Below are 22,864 nucleotides of genomic sequence, written 5' to 3'. Positions count from 1 at the left end.
TACAGCGCGGGGAGGAGTGGCAGGAAAGGGAGAATCCCAAGCCAACGCCCCGCTCAATCCTTCCACCGAGATCAGGACCTGAGCCGAATGCACGAGCCGGAGACTTCCCTGGCGGAGCCACCCAGGCGCCCCTACGAATTCTATCTTATATCCACGAGATACTAACAATACTTATTATACCTGCAGTATCCAAATAACCTTTTATATTGATTCATACTGCCCTTACAACTCTGTGACGCAGGCACTATTTCTGCCTCCCTTTCAAAGATAAGGAAACTGAGGGGGCGTCTGGTCGGCTCAGTCAGGGGAGCTCCTGATGCTCCATCTCCGGTATGTGAGGTCAAGCCCCACACTGGGTGTAGAGGTTACTTACAAATAAAATTTTTAAAGATTTTATTTATTTCTTTGAGAGACACAGAGAGAGAATGAATGGGAAGGAGGGGCAGAGGGAAAAGGAGGCACCGGCTGAGCAGGGACCCACTGCAGGGCTCGATCCCAGGACCTGGAGATCATGACCTGAGCCAAAGGCAGACACTTCACCGACTGAGCCACCCAGGCGCTCCCAAAATAAAATCTTCAAACAAAACAAGAGATAAGGAAACTGAGGCCCAGAATTTGGCCCAAGTTCACCCAGTAAGTCAGTAGTGACTTTGTGATTTGAACACAAGCAACATGTGCTCTTATCCATGACAACATTTTATCAATGCAAGACATTTAGCTACAAAATCATTAGGACTATTTAGGGTATAGCAAGGGGGCTAGTTATAAAAAACCCAGTAACTTTTTGTAACAAAGACTATATGCTTAAATACAATTAAGTGTCTTTTCAAAATAGCAGTCAAAAAATTTAAAATACCTATGCATATACTTGCAAAGAAAGAAACAAAAGCCTAGATGAAAAACGGTAAAGGATTTACTGGAGGCCAACACATGCGGATCTGGTATGCCGAACCCCTGGGCAGGACACTCATCACAGTAAACTTGTCAATGAGCCCAAGTCTAAAAATCAAAGGCTTCATCAAATCTACAAAATATTTATGTTTCAAAGGATGCTAGCAAGAAAGTGGAAGGACAGCTCGTAGAGCAGGAGAAAAGGCTTACAAATCCTGTATCTGAAGTACTTGGCTTCGTAACAAAGAATTCATTCTTACAACTCAACAATAAAAAGACAATCCAACTTTGAAAAGGGCAAAGGATTTTTTTTTTTTAAAGATTTTATTTATTTGACAGAGAGAGATCACAAGTGGGCAGAGAGGCAAGCAGAGAGAGAGAGAGAGAGGAGGAAGCAGGGTCCCTGCAGAGAGCCCGATGTGGGACTCGATCCCAGGACCCTGAGATCATGACCTGAGCTGAAGGCAGAGGCTTAACCACTGAGCCACCCAGGTGCCCCAGGGCAAAGGATTTGAAGGCATTTTCCCAAAGGTAGAAATGGTGACTATCGGAGCGCCTGGCTGGCTCAGTCGGTTAAGTGTCCGATTTTTGGTTTCGGCTCGGGTCGGGATCTCGGGGTCATGGGATGGAGCCCCGTGTCTCCCCAAGTTGGGCTCCATGCTCAGCATGAAGTCTGCTTGAGATTCTCTTTCTCCCTCTCCTCCCCAGGCTCTCTCATTAAGTAAATAAATCTTTAAAAAAAAAAAAAAGGAATGGTGAGTATCTATAAACACCTGAACAGATAGAGTTGTGGTCTGTCCATACAATGGAATACTATTTGGCCATAACAAGGAATGAAGGACAGACACGCCCTACAATATGTGTGACCCATGAAAACATGATACTCAGTGAACGAAGTCAGACGCAAAAGGTCATATGTTCTATGGTTCCATTTATGTAAAATGTCCATAATGGGCAAATCTAGAGGGAAGGCAGATTAGTGGTTGTCATTAGTGGGGAGATGGGAAGGGTCTGATGATGCGCGTAGGGTTTCTTTTGGAGTGATGAAATGATGTGGAATTATGTAATTGTGGCTCTTTTTTTTTAAATATTTTATTTATTCATTTGACAGACAGAGATTACAAGTAGACAGAGAGGCAGACAGAGAGAGAGAGGGAGGGGGGAAGCAGGCTCTCTGCTGAGCAGAGAGCCCGATGCGGGGCTCGATCCCAGAACGCCGAGATCATGACCTGAGCCGAAGGCAGAGGCCCCAACCCACTGAGCCACCCAGGCGCCCCTGTAATTGTGGTTCTTGCACAACTTTGTTGTGAATAGAGCACTTCAAGTGCACTTTTATTTTTACTTATTTTTTTAAGTAGGCTCCATGCCCAACAGGGGGCTTGAACTAATGACCCTGAGATCAAGAATTGGATGCTCTACCTGCTGAGCCAGCCAGGTGCCCCAGAACTCTTTTAAAAAAGGTAATATGGGGGCGCCTGGGTGGCTCAGCCGCTAGGTGTCTGCCTTCGGCTCAGGTCACGGTCCCAGGGTCCTGGGATCGAGCCCCACATCAGGCTCCCTGCTTGGCAGGAAGCCTGCTTCTCCCTCTCCCGCTCCCCCTGCTTGTGTTCCCTCTCTCAACTGTGTCCCTCTCTGTCAAATAAATAAATACAATCTTAAAAAAAAAAAGTAATATGATTTATAAATCCCATCTCAATTTTTTAAAAAAATTATTTATTTGACAGATAGAGACAGGGAGAGAGGGAACACAAGCAAGGGGAGAGGGGGAAGCAAGCTCCCCGTTGAGCAGGGAGTCCGATCCAGGGCTGGATCCCAGGACCTCTGGATCATGACCTGAGCCAAAGGCAGACAACTAACTGAGCCATCCAGGTGCCCGGACATCTCAATTTTTTTTTAAAAAGGAAAAAATAATGTATTTTTTTCTTTTCTTCCTCTCCTTTCTTTCTTTCTTTCTCTCTCTCTCTTTCCCTTTCTTTCTTTCTTTCTTTCTTTTTTTTTCTAAAAGCAAGCTGCATGTGCCACGCGGAGCCCAGCTTGGGGATTCAGGTCACCACCCGGAGATCAAGACCTGAACTGAGATTAAGAGTCACAGTCTTCCAACTGAGCCACCCAGGCACCCCCTAAACAATGTATTTTCAGACTCCCAACAGCATTGTATTTAGGGATAAGGAGCAACAGGAAAACAAAGCTGTTTAATCTGAAATTCTTTGGAAAAACACACCTGTCAGAATAAGCAAGAAACATAGAAGATGATGGGACTTGGCTTGCCCTAACAGATATTAAAACATAGAATTATTCAATAAGATCCTGTAGCAAAAGAATACATCAATGCAAAAGAATGAAAAAACTTAATATTGTCTAAATAAAATTTCCTATATGATAAAGGTGCTGTTTGTACTGAAAGGACTTTTTTTTCCCAAGGATTTTATTTATTTATCTGAGAGAGAGAGAGAACATGAGATGGGAGAAGCAGACTTCCCGTGGAGTTGGGAGCCCAATGCGGGACTCGATTCGAGACTCCAGGATCATGACCTGAGCTGAGGGCAGTTGCTTAACCAACTGAGCCTCCCAGACGCCCTGGAAAGGACATTTATTAAATGCTGAAGGGAAAACAGGAATTTGGATTTCAAATGAATCTGCATTCTATGAATCTCACCAGGATGTAAACTCATTCGAAAAATAGCACTGGGACGCCTGGGGTGGCTCGGTGGGCTGGGCGTCTGCCTCCGGCTGTGGTCGGAATCCCGGAGTCCTGGGATCGAGCCCCACGTCAGGCTCCCTACAGTGGGGAGCCTGCTTCTCCCTCGCCCTCTGCCTGCTGCTCCCCCTGCTTACGCCCCTTCTCTCTCTGACAAATAAATAAATAAAATCTTTTAAAAAAAAGAAGAAAAAATAGCACTGCAAGCTATCCATCCAACCGAGTGTCCCTGCAGTCCAAGACCCCCCAACACGGTCGTGCGCAGCGACCACCACCCACTCCAGGGCTCCCCCAGGCGAAGCACCCGGGCCGGCCCCCCCCCCCCCCCCCGCCGTCCCCCCCGCGCCGAGCCCTCCCCTCCCCTCCCCTCCCCTCCATGATCGCTGTCTGTCCCGAGCCCGCCCCTCCCCTCTCCTCCGCCGTCCGCGGTCCACCCCAAGCCCCGCCCTCCCTCCGCTCTCCCGCCCGGGCGCCGGCGCCCCCTCGCGGCGCACCCCGAGCCCCTGCTCTGAAAGCAGTGGCTGGCGCGCAGACGTAGAACCAGAGAAAATCTTCACGTGGCCTTTGGGGCGAGCCACTGGCCTTTTCCTAAACAGGTAACGGAGACGTGAGGCGGGCCAGAGTGGCGGAAGGCTCGCTCCCGGCCGGAGGTCGTGGCCGCACTCAGGAAGAAACCCGTTCGGTTCCCGGACTCCTGCGCATTGTCTGGCCGGCGACCGCCGTGCCCACAACAAACATGGGCCTGCTCGCCCCGATCCCGCCGGGACGCGCGCTTCGGAAGCCATCTTTCTCAAGGGCAGGGCGCGCGCAGGAAGGTCAGGCCCTACCTGTCTCCGATGACGCCGGCCGCCTGGAAATCAACTGGAGTCCAATTGGAAGCGACGCTTTCACCGGAATAGCGTCTCCTTACGACCGGAAGGGGCTGTGCGTGAGGGCGTTGGGGGCGGAAGTGACGGGAAGGTGGTAGCGGGGTAGTTGGCGGGTGGTTGAGCAGAGCCGGTCGCCATGTCCGCGGGGAGCGCGACACATCCCGGGGCCGGCGGGTAAAGCTTCGCGGGCGGCGGCATCGCAGCGCCCCGGGGGCGGAGGAGAGGCGGGGGGGGCCGCCGGGAGCTGCGTCCGGGCGGGGGGCGCTCCACTGGGCCGTGTGCGCGCCGGAGGGCCGGGCTTTCGGGGAGAAGGGTGGTGAGCAGGCCCTGGGGCTCCCGAGAAAGGCCGGCGGGGACCGGGGACAAGAGGGAAGCAGGGACCTCGGGAAGGCCCGGCCGAGAGGCAGAGGAAGCCGCGGGCGTGTGGGACGGAAGGGAGGGTCGGAGAGGGAGCGCGGAGCGGAAAAGGGCTGAGAGCAGTGAGCAGACCTGCCGCGACTGTCGGGGGATCGGAATCTCGATCAGAGACTCGGGGCTGGGAAGGTCGCGTCGGGGAGGCGGGGTGCCGAAGCGGAGCAAGGGAGCAATAATCGGGGCCTGATGTGTTCCTTTCTCTTCTGTAGGCGCCGCAGCAAATGGGACCAACCCGCTCCGGCCCCCCTCCTCTTCCTCCCACCGTCGGCCCCAGGCGGGGAGGTTCCCAGCAGTGGGGGAAGCCCTGGGGGCTCCGCGGCTGCTCCCTCTGGCGCCTTGGATGCTGCTGCTGCTGTGGCCGCCAAGATCAATGCCATGCTCATGGCCAAGGGGAAGCTGAAGCCGGCCCAGAACGCTGCTGAGAAGGTAGGGAAGCCGGAGGGACTCTGCTAAGGCCCACTTCAATGGGGTTACTTTGTAATCCTGTAGTTACACAGTTATTTGTGTTAAGGCGAAAACAGGGTCACGGTAATTTAAAGATCACTTAGTTTTGGAGTGCCTCACATGACGTTTTGTCATTTGCTTTTTGCGAGGCAATTTTGGTTGTTTTGGTTACATTTATGGACCAGATCGTTGATTTTGTCTTTGTTCACTTAATTCAGCTTACTTTCTATCGACGTAATGATGTAAAGGGACAGTGTAACATGTTTTTCAATACATGTGCATTTTCACTGAGGTCAAAAGAGACCTTCATGTAAATCAAGGGAGCTTTAAAATGTTGTTCGGGGTGCCTGGGTGGCTCAGTGGGTTAAAGCCTCTGCCTTCAGCTCAGGTCACGGTCTCGGGGTCCTGGGATCGAGCCCCGAATCGGGCTCTCTGCTCAGCGGGGAGCCTGCTTCCCCCTCTCTCTCTGCCTGCCTCTCTGCCTACTTGTGATCTCTGTGTGTCAAATGAATAAATAAAATTAAAAAAAAAAGTCTCTAGTCAGCTATACTAAAAGTAAATGCATACATACAAAGTTCTCCAGACTCTATAGGTTTCCAATGACTGCTTACAGTGTAATTGAATGTGAAATGAAATGAGTAATTGATATGTTGGTGGTTTTGCTGTTTTCACAGAAATTGAGGAAATTGGTCATTTTACAGAATTTCTGGTTTAATTAAAATATCAAAACTAGGATGGATCTGAACTTTGAAGTCTTCAATTTATGCTGCCATAGGGGACAAGAGTCCTCCTATAGAACAATGAGTGTCGTGGCTGTTTGTGTTGCTGGAGTGCATGCTTTGCCCTCAAGACAGACTCTGCAGCAGTGTGACGGGATGGATTACTGTTTCCAGTTACAGAGAGAAATGCAGCTCCTGAGCGTAAATTGTGCACGATCAGTCACGCACGTGTCTGACTTCAGAGTCATTTCCGACAGTCGGGCTTTAGCTTTCACCGGAAAGCCTCTTCCATTGGAGAATTCAGTGTGTTCTGAGGCGGCTCATTGCATTATAATTCTCATTTGAAAAAAAGTTCTTTGGGCTTCAATTAAAAATTGCCTTCCAATTTTCCAATTTTTCCAAAACAGAGATGGGTTCTGTGTTTGAAAATGCAATTTGGGTGAGTGACGAATGTGTAAATTAGCATGTTTGTGGCGATTATATCCAAACGTCAGGTGTTCACCTTGAACGTGGACAGTTTTTACTTGTCAAGGACATTGGTATAGCTGGGGGGATGATTTTTTGTTAGTCGTCCAGTGTATGCGTGTAATAGCCACAGAACGGCCATTGTCTGTCTGGATGTTTAAATACTCAAGTTGTGCAGAATCGCTGGGAACTTCTAGTGAATTGGAACTTCATTTTTCATTGTATTGTTATTTGCAAAGACAGAGTGAACTGTGCATTTCTGAGTTCTGCAGGGAAGTAGTGACGGCGCACTGAGAGGGAGTGCTCCTTGAATGTTAACATTTTTAACACTGATGTTTGTCATTTTTTCACGTGTTTCCTCTGAGAAGCAGTTGAGCACAGCAGGAGGGAGCGTGGATTTAGAACCAGAATACGTGGGCTTGACGCCAGGGGTCCTCAGTTACTGGCTGTGTGGCTTAGATACGTCGTGGGGCCTCAGTTTCCTCTTCTGATAGGGTTGGTGACACACACTTGTGTGGTCCACGACAGTAGTCAGTAGCCACATGTAGCTATTTAAATTAAAATTTGGGGGCGCCTGGGTGGCTCAGTGGGTTAAGCCTCTGCCTTCGGCCCAGCTCATGATCTCAGGGCCCTGGGATTGAGTCTCGAATCAGGCTCTCTGCTCAGCAGGGAGCCTGCCTCCCCCCCCACCCCCACCCTTGCCTGCCTCTCTGCCTACTTATTATCTTTGTGGAATAAATAAATAAAATCTTTTAAATAAATAAATAAATAAATAAAATTTGAATTAACATTCAAAATTCAGTTCCTTGTCACAGCCTTTGGACATGGGGCTGTGGCCCTGTTTCTCCCAGGCAGGTAGCGAACACCTGTGTCACCACAGGGAGTCCCGTGCAGGGAGTCCCGTGCGGTAGCACTGATAAGCACGTTTGATGATGGCCAGGACTGAGCAGGGGCTGAACAAAGACGAGACATTGTAGAGTTGCGTAGTTTGTGCATGTTGTGAAATACTGTCTGATGTGGGACGCCTGGGTGGCTCAGTCCGTTCAGCATCCGGTTCTTAATTTTGGCTCCAGGCCTGGTCTTGTGGACACGAGGTCAAGCCCCATGTTGGGCTCCAAGCTGGGTGTGGTATGCTTGAGAGTCTCCTCCTTCTCTCTAAAATAAATAAGTAAATCTCTCTTAAAAATGTATCTAACACATTAGGAAGTAAACTGTATTTTATCTCCTTTGAGCAGATTCACGGAACATTGGTCCAAGGCCTCAAAGGGTTGTGGAAGGCCATCTTGGGATGAACATTTGTTCAGATAACTCTGATCCGGTATCTGGAGTTGTCCATAGATTAAATTGAGAGAAACTGGATCAGATTTCAGGATTTTGCTTGGCATTTCGTTCATTCTCTTGGTTCTTCGTTATTAGAGAGTAATGGGTTGTCCATTAGATAAACTTCGGGTTTTCCGGATCGTTGTGAGGACGGGGCCTGTTGCACGGGATACGTTGCAGCTGCGGTGTTGGCACGAAGGCCGCGTCCAGTTCCCCAAATGAGGTGCGTGGGTTGCTTCGCGCCCTGGACTCTGCCCTGTATCGGACGGCACGCAGCCTTTTAATTTTCCTCGTGGAGATGGCAGCTTCTAGTCCGTAGGGTTTCTGGGGTTATGCGGTCATAGAAACACACACATGGCCAAGGTTCCAGAGAAATCTGAGGATTGCCTTCAAGTAAATTGACAATACTTGATGTCGGCTTAGTGAGGTTTTGCTCACTTGTGATTTCGTCTTCGAAGAATGAGGAGGAGTGTTTCCAGGTGTGTTCGGAGGCTCGTGAAGGGAGCAGTAAGGTGCTGGTGGTGGGACCTGGGGAGGGGCGCTTGTGGATTACACAGGAGCGTTCTTTCACCTTCCGGAGTTTCTCTTGTAGCTTCAGGCTGCCGGCAAAGGGCTCACCAGCAGTAAAAGCAAGGATGACCTGGTGGTAGCTGAGGTCGAGATCAACGACGTGCCTCTCACGTGCCGGAACCTGCTGACTCGAGGGCAGACTCAGGACGAGGTGGGCAGACCTTGGGCCCTGGGGGAAAGGTGGCCGGCGGCCGCAGTTGGGAAAGCAGGACCTCTGACTGCGGACAGAGAGGAGTCGCATGTTTATGGGTGGGTTTGGGTCACACTCTCCAGAGTCAGGATTGGGTTCCGTTAACTGCGGAGGAACTTCTCAGGGAAGGTAGAGAAACGGGTGTGGGTGGGCTCCCGGGTCAGCTGAGCGAGAAACCACGGAGTTGAGGTTCTGGATGCGGGAGGGAACTCGTTGCTCGCTGGGTGTAGCGAATGACTGGGGGCGTCCTTCTGCCTGTCATTGAAATAGGTCCATTGCCACATCTTCTTTCTGAGAGAACGTTTCCCTTTCAGATCAGCCGACTTAGTGGGGCTGCCGTGTCAACTCGAGGGAGATTCATGACGGCTGAGGAGAAGGCCAAAGTGGGACCAGGGTGTGTATGCACATCCTCTGCTTTGGGGAGCGTTTGGACACGGAGCTCACGTTAGTTTCATATTTTTCGTTCGTAGGCGATCCGTGCAGACACTGGGTTAGTAGCTCGGTGTGTGTGTATACACACACTGTGTAGTAGAAGTTGGGACGCCTCCAACACGCGTAAGGGTTGGCGGCTGCAGTTTGCCTTCCTGTTGCTGTTTGGATATTTTTATTTCACAGGTGACTTTATTGGAGGAGATAATTTATGGAAAAGTGTAAAATGAGATAATCGCTACATTTAATATATATGCTTCCAAACTTTTGTATGGGAATGCTTCCCCCAACAAAAGGGTCTGTACTTTATTGTAATCTCCCTTTTAAAAAATAGGTCCTGGGGCACCTGGGTGGCTCAGTGGGTTAAAGCCTCTGCCTTCGGCTCAGGTCATGATCCCGGGATCCTGGGATTGAGCCCCGCATCGGGCTCTGCTCAGCGGGGAGCCTGCTTCCCTCCCTCTCTCTCTGCCTCTCTGCCTGTTTATAATCTCTGTCTGACAAATAAATAAAATCTTTAAAAAAAAAAAACCAAAAAAACCATCTCCTTTCATAAGACAGCTCGTTGCCTCTCTGATGGCTGTGAGGTTTTCAGCTGACAGATTTTGTGCCTTATGGTTAACTCCTTCCCATCACTTGGTTTTGAGGGCAGGTAGTCAGGTACTGTGACACTTTCCACGTTGGCTTAAACTAAATATAATTAGGAGGCAAAACTTGGTCCCCACCTGAGACGGAGCGCCTGGTTGGCTCAGTCGGTTGAGTGGCTGCCTTCGGCTCAGGTCGTGATCTTGACCTTCGATCCCAGGGTTCTGGGATTGAGCCCCGCATCGGGTTCCCTGGTCGGCGGGGAGCCTGCTTCTCCCTCTCCCTCTGCCTGCCTCTCTGCCTTCTTATACTTGTACTCTCTATTTCTCTGTCAAATAAGTAAAATCTTAAAAAAAAAACTTGGTCCCCACCTGAAACCAGGAACATATTTATGTTGGAACACATCTGTGCTATTTGCTGTTTTGAACTTTCTTGTCTTTAAATACTATTATTATTTTACCTACAGCTTTATATTAACTGTATGGTTTTTGATGATCTTCATTATTATAATCAAAATCGGAATCTAAGCCACTTTACATTAAAAATCTAGAGTCCCCTGGGTTGCAGGCGTCACAGACGTGGTCCACGGGCTGCTGTCACTTTGCCCCTTTAATTTGGAGCACAACTGCCCCTCCCTGTTAGACAACCAACAAGAAGGACTTTTGTTCTCAGACATCAGGTTGTTTCCATTGACTACTTGCCAGTGTTCATGAGCCCACAAGAACAGATTTGATCCGTGTGTGGACGAGTTAACGTGGAGCAACAAGAAAAGCTCATTTATTAGCTGTAAAACCATGTTCGTAGGCGTCGGTGACAGCCATCTTCTTGTACGTAGTCCCGTTTACTTACTTGGAGACTGTAAACGTTGCAGACTGGATTGGGTGCCATCTGGTTCCTTCGCTTGTGTGTGGTGTGGGACCATCGCTTTTGTTTCTCTCTTAGGGATCGTCCGTTATACCTTCACGTTCAGGGCCAGACACGGGAATTAGTGGACAGTAAGTAACGGTTTGGTTCACATCCCCCTTTCTATGAAGGAGAAAGCACAGGGCAGTATAGAGTAACTTGGCAGAAGGTTGCGGGTGGCTGTCGCGACTCGTGTATGAACTGCTTGTGCATGTGCTGGGGGAGTGGAGAGGCCAAGGACCGCGTGTCGGGGTGTCCTGCAGCCTGGGTTGGTACAGGGGTAGTTCCGGATTGGCCTGGGCCTGTCCACGGGTTCTAGTCAGTTCATTTATTCCTCTGTATCGTATCTCACTTTTTCCATAGGAGCCGTAAACCGAATCAAAGAAATTATCACCAACGGGGTGGTCAAAGCTGCCACGGGGACGAGTCCAACTTTCAATGGTGCGACAGTCACTGTGTATCACCAGCCAGCGCCCATCGCACAGTTGTCTCCAGCCGTCAGCCAGAAGCCTCCCTTCCAGTCAGGGGTATGTTCAGTGGAGAGCTCACGAGCAGCTTTTTCATTTCTGTAGAGGTGATAACGTGCCAAATAATACGGAAAGTGTGAAGGAACGTCCTGACGTCCAGCCTGAGGCTGACCGGCTGACGCATCCTGTTAAGGGACCATTTCATGTTCCGTGATGCAGTGACCGTCAGAATACACATCTGTTTACTTTGGTATATTCTAGAAAGGGCATTGATAGATGCAGGCGTGCCCACAGCGTACATTTGGAAGGTAGTGGTTTGCTTACATGTCTGTCCCTGTGACGGCAGCTGGAGGACTAAGAAGGCGGAGTTTGGTGAAGTAAGACTCTGCTGATACAATCCTCCTAGAAAACAGGGTGGGAGAGAGCAGCCCTCGGTGGAGGACACCACAGGGCTGACTGTACGACCCGACATGCCTCTCTCATTTCACAGAAGACTGTGCTCTGGGTTCCCACTGACTTACAGCCGTCAGCGGCTGTGGGTGCACTTAGTAGTGAGTCTTTGTACCTGTTAAGTAGATTTTGCTGAACGGAGGAAGGGGTTACTGTTCTAGGTAGGTACGTAGCCCGCATAGTGCTCCTCCAAATGAAACTACAAGTTGGTTTCTGTGGGCTCGCGGGGAAAATTCCAGGGGATCCCTATTCTGGCAGGGATTAGAAATATCTGGACTAGTAAAGTTTTCTGCAAAACGATTTTCAGGATTAGGACTTCACGTGTGCCATGTGTTTAATCTGAGCTGTTCTGTCCTGTAGATGCATTACGTTCAAGACAAGTTATTTGTGGGTCTGGAGCATGCTGTGCCCACCTTCAATGTCAAGGAGAAAGTGGAAGGTCCAGGCTGCTCCTATTTGCAGCACATTCAGATTGAAACGGGCGCCAAAGTCTTCCTCAGAGGCAAAGGCTCGGGCTGCATCGAGCCGGCGTCCGGTCGAGAAGCTTTCGAACCTATGTACATTTACATTAGGTGCGTGTGGTGCTGTTGACCGCTTGCCGTTTGAACGCGCGTCCGCTGCTCTGCACGGGCAGGAGCAATGCCGCGGGAGGAAGAAAATAGGTTTAAATAACGGTAACCTGAGGACTAGGGGCCAGTGCTGGGCAGTGACTGCTTCATCGTGTCCGAAGTAAGAGCTGTTGAATTAGGAGGCGGGATTGTCTTCTTTAGTGTTCAGGTTCTTGGGTTTTATACCGAGCTGTGACCCTGAAATGAGCGGTCATGAGCCTAACGTCGTTTTCATTTAAACCTTTGGTGATATTAACGCATTTTAGGGCTGTTTTAGTGACTGTTAAATGTTTTTTAATACCTGTATCTCAGACCGATACAATATTAGTCCTCACGATGCTACTTACAGGTTAAAGGGTTTAAGAGACATTAGGTCGTGATTTTCAGCAGCTTATGTTGGTGCTGGCTTGAGTATGTTGTTTGTGAGCAGCGTGCAAAGTGGAGTCAGCATTCTGTATCCTTTCCTTGTGTTTGACTTCTCGGACCTTACTTCTTTGCAGTCACCCCAAACCAGAAGGCCTGGCCGCCGCCAAGAAGCTTTGTGAGAACCTCTTGCAAACAGTGAGTGACGCCTGCACCCGCGCGTGGAGGAGCACTGCTCTGCAGGGCTGGGTCTCAGCTGTTTGCCCACCTTGTTGGTTCCTCAGGGCTCGGTTCCCATACCAAAGGCCCACACTGGGGGACTTAAAACAACTGAGAGTTATTCTCTCGCTGTTCAGGAAGCCAGACAGACACTGAGAATCAAAGTGTGGGCAGGGCTGGTTCCTTCTGAGCGAATGCCGTGAGGGGGAATGTTCCATGGCTCTCCCGGCACGCTGGCCGCTGCACTCTCTCCCCATGTCAGCAGAGCTGCATTCTCTGCCCCGTCATCTCCTGGCCTACTCCTGTGTCTCCTTGTCTGTCTGTCCCTTGAAGGGTCGTAGTCCTTGTATTTAGGGCCCCCCACGAGCCCGCATGACTTCATGCTAACGCCCTGCGTCTGCAAAGACCTGGTTTCCAAATACGGTCATGTTCTGAGGTTCCGGGCGGACGGGAGTTTCGGAAGCGGTTCACCATTCTAGCAACTCACATTCTCGTAAGGAAGACAGACATCCCCGGCCGGGGTCCTGGCTGGCATGCGTTTCTCCTTTACGGAGTGTTTCAGTGTAGAATTTTGAAACCCGTGGCACAGCGTATAAAATCACGTGTTGTGGGTTACTAAACAGTGCTTTCGGTCTTGGCCAAGTTGCTTACCGGTGGGAGTTTCAAATTCTGCTTGTTAGTAAGGGTAGAGCTAGAATAGTTTATGACCGGTCAGCAGAGCCTTCGGGCTCATTGTTGATTTGATTGTGTGTTCTTTCTACTCTGTAGTCTAGTAACCGAAAGTGGAACCAGTAGGGCCGTGGGTAGAGCCCCTGAAGGCAGTCAGGAGTGGGGGTTGCATGTGTTCAGTCTTTGTTATTTGGTACCTTAAGGGCGCCCTTTCGGGAAGCTGTGTTGTTTGCTTTCGGGAAGTAGCTGCTCTGCCGTCCCTTGCACCAGGGCGCTTCCCTGGCCATCCCCTGTCCCTGTCACCACGTGAAGTTACTGACTCGGGCAGTTTCATAACGAACAGCTGGACGGGGCTGCACTAACCCGTGTTGAGCCCTGAGCTCTCTGAGGACAAGTCCAGTGACTAAAAGAACGAGTGAGTTCGCAGTAGGTATACTGACAACTTAGGAATTTCCTAACTTTCCTTCTGGCTCTGGGTGATTCTGTGCCTCGGAACTGAATCCAGTTTGCCGACTTAGGAAGCTCCTGATGTCCGTGCTCCTGAGTGCCAGGTCCTGGCTTAATAATTTGTAGGGTGTGCCTTATTAAAATTAATTGATTTATTGATTTTTTTAAAGATTTTATTTGTCAGAGAGAGCATGTGCATGTGCATGGACAGGAGCTCCACGTGGGACTCGATCCCGGGATCCCGGGATCCTGACCTGAGCCAAAGGCAGACATAACTGACTGAGCCACCCAGGCTGCCCCAATTGATTTTTTAATTTTTTAAATTTTGTTATTTTTAGAGCGGGAGGGAGGGGTGGAGGGAGCGTCTCAAGCAGGCTCTGTGCTGGGCTTGAGCCTGGTGCAGGGCTCCACCCCGTGACCTGAGACGACAGCCTGAGTTGAAGGCAGGAGTTGGATGCTCAGCTGCCTCGGCCACCCAGGCGCTCCTTGGTTGATGGATGTTTTTTAAGATTTTATTTGAGAGATAGAGAGAGCATGAGCGGGGGAGGGTCAGAGGGAGAAACAGGCTTCCTCCTGAGCAGGGAGACCGATGTGGGGCTCGGCCCTAGTACCGTGGGATCAGAAACCGAGCCGAAGGCAGACGCTTAATGACTGAGCCACCCAGGCGCCCTTGATGGATTTTTTTTAAAGATTTTATTTTATTTTATTGTTACTATTTTTTAAAGATTTTATTTATTTATTTGACAGAGAGCGAGATCACAAGTAGGCAGAGAGGCAGGCAGAGAGAGAGGGGGAAGCAGGCTCCCCACTGAGCAGAGAGCCCGATGCGGGGCTCGATCCCAGGATCCTGGGATCATGACCTGAGCGGAAGGCAGAGGCTTTAACCCACTGAGCCACCCAGGTGCCCCTAAGATTTTATTTTTAAGTAATCTCTACACCCAGTGTGGGACTTGAACTCACAAGCCTGAGCTCAAGAGTCCCATGCTCCACCGACTGAGCCGGCCAGGTGCCCCGGGCCTTATCAAAACTTAGCTTAAACAAGTCTAAGTTTGGTTGAAATGTCAATGGAAGTTTTTTTTTTTTAATCAGTAGAAATAGTTTTGTTATTTATTTTTTATTAAAAGATTTTATTTATGACAGAGAGGTAAAGCGAGAGAGGGACCATAAGCACAGGGGAGCTGGAGAGGGGGAAGCAGGCTCCCCGCCGGGCAGGGAGCCCGATTCGGGGCCCGATCCCAGGACCCTAGAATCATGACCTGAGCCGAAGGCAGAGGCTTTAACCCATTGAGCCACCCAGGGGCCCCTAATCAGTGAAAATATTTTTCATTCTTAGCTGCTTTGGTTCTAGAGTTGTCTCATTGACCTTCGCGAGTACTCCGTGAATCGGGACCCTCCGGTATGAATTTGCTTTCCGTTCTCTTGCAGGTTCATGCTGAATACTCTAGATTTGTGAATCAGATTAATACTGCTGTGCCCTTACCAGGTGTGTATGTCTCAAAGTGTTTCAGCAAAAGAAATAGTTTGTTAGTGGTATTTATGTATAGAATAGGATGTTTAAGGCTGGCCCGTGCTGGGGCACTGATAGTGTTCCCGTCAGCTTATGGTAATTTGGGAAGCCATTCGTCCCTCAGTGTTTTTCTTCCCTAGAGAGTAGGTTAATATTCAGCTAAAATGTCTCGTTTTGCTGCAGCTGATTAAACACTTTTTTTCTTCCCCCTCAGGCTATACACAACCCTCTGCTCTAAGTAGTGTCCCTCCTCAGCCACCATATTATCCATCCAATGGCTATCAGTCTGGTTACCCTGTTGTTCCCCCTCCTCAGCAGCCGGTTCAGCCTCCCTACGGAGTCCCAAGCATAGTGCCACCAGCGGTCTCTCTGGCACCTGGAGTCTTGCCAGCATTACCTACGGGAGCCCCCCCTGTGCCAACACAATACCCGATAGCGCAAGTCCAGCCCCCCGCTGGCGCTGGCCAGGTAGGCCGCCGGGCGCGAACTGCACCACTGACCTCAGGAGAGGTGGCCCGGGGAGAGGTGTGGAGGTGGCGGTGTCCTTCAGGAGGAGAGAGTGGGTTGGTTCTGTGCGATGGGAGGTACTCTGTCCCCAGCTCGCGTGGGTGCGCGGACGCAGCCCCGGGTCTCTGGATGCGTGTCACGGGCCCCCCACCAGACGGAGGTTTAGACAAGAGTCAGGAAGCTTCCTCGGCAGGGCCATGCGGCCAGTGGGTTAGGCGTGGCGGGCCACGCGGGCTCTGAGAACACTGGATCCCCCGGCGGGGGACGCGCCACAGGCCGGTGCTGGTGATGCTGGTCTTCCAGACAGACGCCCCCGTGCAGGAGTTCGGGGCCGAGAGATACGTGCCCTTTGCCAGCTGAAGGATTCTGAATGCTGTCGTGTAGTTCTCAGACCGCGCGCGAAACTGGTCCTTGAGGGACGGGTGGTTCCAGCTCATCCAGGTGGATGGCGTGCGGCCCTGCTCTAGGGGAGAAGCGAGCGAGCGCACGCAGGTGCATTGATGACAGGCTCCTTCTCCGCGGGCCTCTGGCCGTATACCCGGGCCAGGGGAGCTTGTGGCCTTACACCGTGGCCCTGGTCCTCACTGGTGGGCTGTGAGCACCGGAGGGGGCTGCCCAGTATGAAAGAGCAGAAGGCTTCCCTAAACTCTGTCTGGGACCCCTGGTCCTGACTACCTGCCTGCTGTGCTTGGCCGAGCCGTAGACCTCCAGCTTTCAGGCACGTTGCTTTGTCACCAGTAAGGAGTGTGACCGAGCCGGCCCTTAGGGTTGGGTTTTAGACATAGGCTGCGTGGTTCCTCGTGCTTTCCTGTGATCCAGCCGTGTAATCCTGGGATGTGACTTGGCCTATCCAGGCTTTGGTTTCCTTCTAGAAAATGGGTGAAGCGTTACTGAGAGGTTGCAAGGGTTGAGTGAGATGACCCAAGCATTCAGCAGGTTTTAGCCGTTGGTTTCATGAATGCAGTCCTCTGAGAGGTGCTTGTTTTCTCTGATGCGTCCTGGATCAGTCCTTATTCCTTTCTGGAACAATCTCTTAAACATTGGATAGGCTCTCTGTTGCTGTAACAATTCTCCCTAGAAGTGGCAGTGAATTCGCCTTTGCCGTAAGCGTTAGCAGCCTTTTTAATGCAGAAAGAGCTATCACATTGATTAGAGAGTTCTAAGTCGGAGAATTTTCTGCTTGATAACTTCTGGACTGAGTGGCTGGAATTCTTTGTTTTTTTTTTTTTTTTTAAAGATTTTTTTTATTTATTTGTTAGAGAGAGAGAGAGAGAGAGAGAGAGAGAGAGCACGAGCACAGGCAGAGTGGCAGGCAGAGGCAGAGGGAGAAGCAGGCTCCCCGCCAAGCAAGGAGCCCGATGTGGGACTCGATCCCAGGACGCTGGGACCATGACCCGAGCCGAAGGCAGCCGCTTAACCAACTGAGCCACCCAGGCGTCCCTGAGTGGCTGGAATTTTTATTTGTTGGTCCTGTTTGCCCCTAGTAGCCCAAGGGCACAGCAGGTTTTTCCTGAGAGTTCAAAGCACTGGAGAGATTGTCAGTGTGGCATTTCCCTACCATGGAGGTGGGGAGGCCAGGCTCTCTCGTCAGCAAGTGATCCCGGAGGGCAGCTGAGGACCAGAGAGACAGGATTTCTAGGACACGTGGATCATTAAAGTCTGTTGTGATTTTGTTTTTCTTATTATGGCTGGACATTCTCACACCTTTCCCCCCCTTGGTTTGTTTTGGTCCCAGAGTCCGATGAGTGGGCCTTTCATTCCTGCTGCTCCTGTCAAAACTGCCTTGCCTGCGGGCCCCCAGCCCCCACCCCCGCCCCCGCCCCCACTCCCAGCTCAGCCCCAGGCGCAGAAGAGGCGATTCACAGAGGAGCTGCCAGATGAACGAGAGTCTGGACTTCTTGGATACCAGGTTAAATAAAATACCCTTATTTTTGTCATCTTATCTACTGTATTCTCCCTTGAAAGAAAGATAAGTTCACATCCGTATGAGGCATCCTCCCAGTACTGGATTTCTGTTTTCTGGAATCCTTTTAGATTAGGTTTTTTCTCCTTGGGGGATTAGTTTCAATCAAGAGGGACTCCCTTTGGGTGGGTTGGTCTTTGGGGCAGTAGAAGGAAATAACCGCTGCAGGGGGAGGCGGAGGGTCTGAGACTCGGCCGAGAAGGAGGGCCGTAGAATTCCACGCTTGCTCTTACCTGTGTGGTGCTCCTGATGGCCGCAGGTGGTTCTGACTCACCTGCTACGTGGTTTGTACTTGAACCTGGGCTCTCAGTTTATCGTTGCTCTACAAAGGAGAGCAGTAGCTTCTTCCGGTCCCCACCGCGCGGGACAGAAGGTGGGTGGAGATGCAGTGGTTCTGTCACACAAGTGGTCATTCAAGTAAAGAGATTTTTAAAATACTGTTTCAATGTGAAGTTTTAACATAAATAAATGTATAGTGTTGGTGCCCTTTATTTTATCAGGAGACGCACCTTTACTTTTGGCCAGAGCCCTTGAAGTGCTCTGTGAAACAGACTGTGGCGCATTATTCTAGTTTATGAAAGGACAGTTGGAAACAGACCCGCATAGCATGAGCAGGCGCTCCGGGGAGAGACCAGGTCTCCTCCAGCTGTGGTTATGTCCAGGTCCCAGAGGGCTGGGTAGTGAGCTCACCGCCACTGACCAGAAAGACGAGGCACTTGACAGTTACGTTGAGGAGCTGAAGTCACTGCAGCAGTCGTAGGTTTGCTAATGCCGCTGTATTTTTCTGCTCATAGCATGGACCCATTCATATGACTAATTTAGGTACAGGCTTCTCCAGTCAGAATGAGATCGAAGGTGCAGGATCGAAGCCGGCAAGTTCCTCAGGCAAAGAGCGAGAGAGGGACAGGTGAGTGCGTTGGAGCGCGATCGCGTGACTGTATCCAGGTGTCCTCGGTCTGCACTGTTGCTCCGTTGCCGTGAGCTTCCGTGTTCTCAAAACTGTAACGTAGGGGCGCGTGGTGACTTGGAGGTCGAGTGTCAGACTTTTGATCTCAGCCCAGGTCTTAATCTCGGGGTCGTGAGTTCACTCCCCACACTGGGCTACACGCTGGGTGTGGAACCTACTTTAAAAAAAAAAAAAAAAGTAATCCATCGATCAAAGTGTAATGCAATCCTTTGGCTTAAACTGCCCCCCCCTTTATTCTTTGATAATCGCTGCACTCACGGAGGGTGCTGCCCCCCCCCCGCCCCGTTCACAGTCACGGGGCAGTTACCCTGGGCTTTGAGTCACTCCATGCTTGTGTCAGGCGTCCTCCTCTGCTGCACTATATGCAGCGTGGCCATGTTCCTAAGTGTAGGCCGTGACTGAAGTCTTTTTTTTTTTTTTTTTTTTAAAGATTTCATTTATTTATTTGACGGAGATCACAAGTAGGCAGAGAGGCAGGCAGAGGAGGGGAGGGGGGAAGCAGGCTCCCTGCTGAGCAGAGAGCCCGATGCGGGGCTCCATCCCAGGACCCTGAGACCATGACCTGAGCCGAAGGCAGAGGCTTAACCCACTGAGCCATCCAGGCGCCCCAGTGACTGAAGTCTTACCCAAGCTGTGTTTGCTACTTAGAATCCTAGACTATTGGGGCGCCTGGGGGGCTCAGTCGGTTGAGTGTCTGCCTTTAGCTCGGGTCATAATCCTAGGGTCCTGGGATCCAGCCCCACATCGGGGTCCCTGCTCAACGGGAAACCTGCCTCTCCCTCTCCTCTGCATTTCCCCCCGCCTGCCCCACACCCCCGCCGCCGCTCCTGTTCTGTCTCAAATAAAATGTTTAAAAAAACAAAGAATCCTAGAATATTATGGACTGAGGTGCTTGAACGGGGGTCCAGCTTCCATCTGGTGCTTCCCCATGCTGTTCTTTCCTCCGATGGGACTGGTCTCCCGAGCAGTGCATTGCTTTGGGCCAGGCCTGGCTAACACCTTGCACGCTCACAGCTTGCTGACCGCTCGCGGGGCGCGGCCATGGGCGGCTCCGACAGTCCACCAGAGAGGAGCGCAGCCCGCAGAATCCGTCTGAAAGGCTGTCCTGGTTTCTCTTCTCACAGGCAGTTGATGCCTCCACCAGCCTTCCCAGTGACTGGAATGAAAGCGGAGTCTGAGGACAGGAATGGGTCTGGGGCCGGCGCAGGGGGCCACGGTGAGTGGGGTGCGGCTGGGGACGCGCGGGCTGCTGAGGCCGCTCCTAAGTTCTAGTTGTCCAGCCTGATGTTCATTCAGGCGTCGACTCTGACTTCTAAATTCCACAGGCTAAGGAGGATACTTTTTCTTTTTTTTAGGAGGACAGCATATATAGTTACACAGGCTTTTCGAATTTTGTCTAGAAAAGTTAGTCAAGTTACATTTTTTACATAGCACCATGAAAGCCCTAGGAGATGCTAATGATGGGTAGGTCATTTCCAGATTTTGTCGCTGTCTGCATTTGCTGTCTGCATCCCTGGGGGTGATCAGACAGACTCAAGGGTTGCGATTCCAGGCGCCCGGCAGGCTCAGTCCGTGGAGCGTGCGACTCTTGACCTCCGGGAGATGAGCTCAAGCCCTGAGTTGGGCGTGGAGCCTACTTTAAAAAAAGATTGATCTTTCTTTGTATTGGGACCGAGCTACATCTCTCCTCATAGCTCTTTTGGTTGTGAATCATCAGCCTGTGGCTGTTAAAAAAAAAACGTTGCCTCCTAGTAACCCAGAATTTAGAGGAATGTGGGGTCACTTGCGTTCTTTGCCTGTAGTCCTAATAAAAACGAACAGGAGAAAATACATTTTCTTTTCTTAACTTCTTTTCTTTTTAACTCTTTAAAAGGTGAAGTATCCGCCTCCAGAGACTCACTTGCTAACTTTCCTTTTTTTCTTTTTTCTTTTTTTTTTTTTTTTTTTTTTTTTTTTTTTTTATTATTTTGTGTTTCTGTTTTCTTTCTCTGTTTTCTTACATGGTTCTGGTGGATTCACATTTGCTGATGCTGGTGCTGTTTTTCGTGTGATCTTCAACGTTTTTGGGTGACCATTGACCCTGTGACCTCAAAATGGTGTCCAACTAACCACTTACAATTAACATCTTTTTTTTTATTAACGAATTTATGGTATCTTTTTTTTTTCTGTCTCGGTGGGGGATGGGTTGGGGTTGTTCTTCTCTATTCTAGATTATCCGGTCAAGAAGATGAAAACTGCAGAGAAGGGCTTCGGGTTGGTGGCGTATGCTGCAGATTCGTCTGACGAAGAAGAGGAGCACGGGGGTCATAAAAATGCAAGTAGTTTTCCACAGGGCTGGAGTCTGGGGTATCAGTACCCTTCATCGCAACCACGAGCTAAACAGCAGATGCCGTTCTGGATGGCCCCATAGGAGACAGCGGAACGGAGCTTTGACCCTCGGTGACTCTCTTTAGCAATAATGCATGCATTTGATTTAATAAGACTCTGGGGCCTGTACTGGGAACCATCATGGACCTTTGCAGAAGTTAGAGATGCAGTGTCCCCTTTCTTAAAGGGGTCTCTTTTTTAAACGTCCTTGTTTCTGCAGTGGCATAGTATCTTAAAATTTACTTAGAATCACAAACTTGTCTCAGAAGCTCTTTAAACGTCGGTGAAATGTGGTTGCCCAGTGCGTCCCAGCAGGGCCTCCAGTGTACAGTCGACCTGTGCAGCGTCCCAGCAGGGCCTCCAGTGTACAGTTGACCTGTCCAGCCTCTTCCACAGGAATGACCCCAGTTCTGACAAAAAGAAAGTTTTCTTTGTAGTTTACTACTGTTTGGTCCATTTTGCTGACAACTGGTTACAAACAAAGCCTTCCTGTGTATTAGTGTGGAGATGATTTTAAGTCCATCCTTCCCTTTCTGCACCTTTAAGAACAGTTCATCCTTATTTGATTTTTGCATTCTTTTCTGTTTTGGAAAATGCAGTTTTACTAATTTAAAGCTGTTGGATTTAGCTGGATCCTGCGTAGGAAAATGGAGGGTTTTCCCCTTCATTATGTCTTTTTATTGGGATGATACGAAGCAGGCACCCGCAGCCTCTCTAGTCCCGGAAAGTCATTGCAGTTTTTATTGCCCTTTTCATAAGCTCCGTGTCTTCAGCTGGGTCCGAGAAAACTGCTTGATCCAAAGCTGGTCAGAACTCAGCACAGAAGTGAAACACAGTGGTCTGTCTCAGAACTGGTCGCAGCCAAAGTAGAGATTTGACTGCTCACGATAGGACGGATGGTGGACTTAGTGACCGAAATGGCAACTTGTCCTTTTTCTTGGCATGACATTACAGGTTTTGCCAAAAGAACTTTTTTGTATCAAATACTGATGTGTGAAAGGAGGAGCTAGTCTGCTGAACCGGGAGTAGTTTGGGATACGAACTGTCAGTTTTTGCACATTTGAATCCTTTGCAGGCTGGCTTTGTATAAACATATTCTCTGGTTTCCTATATGTTGTAAATACTTAGACCATAATTTCATTATAAATAAATGTATAAATACTCTGCGGTTTCTATTCTCTCTTGCACAACCTACCCGTACGCTGGGATTTACAAACCTCTCTTGATAAGGGTGACAGGATTATGTATGACCCAGCGGGGAAACGAAGCCGGGGGCTGGCAAGTTTGCACGAAGTTCCTGGAGTAAGCCCTTCCGAGTCCGGATGAAGACCAGGAGGTTCCGATGGACTCGCCCCCACCCCCCGACGTTAGTGCCCCCCTGCGAATGCGGTCCGTGGGGGGTGACACGCGCGTCCTTCACAACCTCCCTCCCAGACGGCTGGGCGGAAGCTGGCCAGCTCCTCCTGGCGCCTGCGAGCGCCCCCCGAAGAGCGGTGGGGGACGGGGCGCCGTGCTTGCTGCTAAGTTCGGTGAAAGCCCCTGGGAGCGCCCCGGGGCTGCCGGAGAACGCTGCGTTCCTGGGGCCAGCACACTCTTGCCGCGGCGGAGCCAGCGTGGACTGTCCCGCTTGCGGCTGGGGTCCGCGCTCCCGGGGCCCCTTGGAGCCCCGGCACTGGAGCTGCGTCCGCGCTATTTCGGGGGGGATTTGCCGGCTTCCCGTTTCGGGTTTTGTGACGAACAGCACCCAATCCCAGTGAGAGTGCGCGCCCCCGCGTCCCGGGTCAAGACCGCCCCTCTTCCCCTCGCGCATGCGCACGCCCCGCGAGCCCGGCTCCC

General features: G+C 50.6%; 1 protein-coding gene across 1 annotated transcript; it reads left to right on the top strand.

Annotated features, from left to right (window-relative positions):
* The first annotated feature begins 4,474 nt into the window (after positions 1-4,474).
* On the top strand, positions 4,475-22,192 carry LOC111138885 (KIAA0907 ortholog). The gene is made up of 14 exons (XM_022490830.1): positions 4,475-4,632; positions 5,082-5,298; positions 8,413-8,541; positions 8,895-8,974; positions 10,534-10,586; positions 10,858-11,021; positions 11,772-11,983; positions 12,520-12,580; positions 15,143-15,200; positions 15,439-15,692; positions 17,467-17,640; positions 18,489-18,601; positions 19,786-19,877; positions 20,872-22,192. Exons 1-14 carry the CDS (start codon positions 4,595-4,597, stop codon positions 21,069-21,071), a joined length of 1,845 nt encoding a protein of 614 aa, XP_022346538.1. The 5' UTR covers positions 4,475-4,594; the 3' UTR covers positions 21,072-22,192.
* The last annotated feature ends 672 nt before the right edge of the window (positions 22,193-22,864 follow it).

Source organism: Enhydra lutris, unplaced genomic scaffold, assembly GCF_002288905.1.
Source record: "Enhydra lutris kenyoni isolate GAN:26980312 unplaced genomic scaffold, ASM228890v2 scaffoldscaffold94, whole genome shotgun sequence".
NCBI lineage: Eukaryota > Metazoa > Chordata > Mammalia > Carnivora > Mustelidae > Enhydra > Enhydra lutris.
This window is presented reverse-complemented; position numbering and strand designations above follow the sequence as displayed.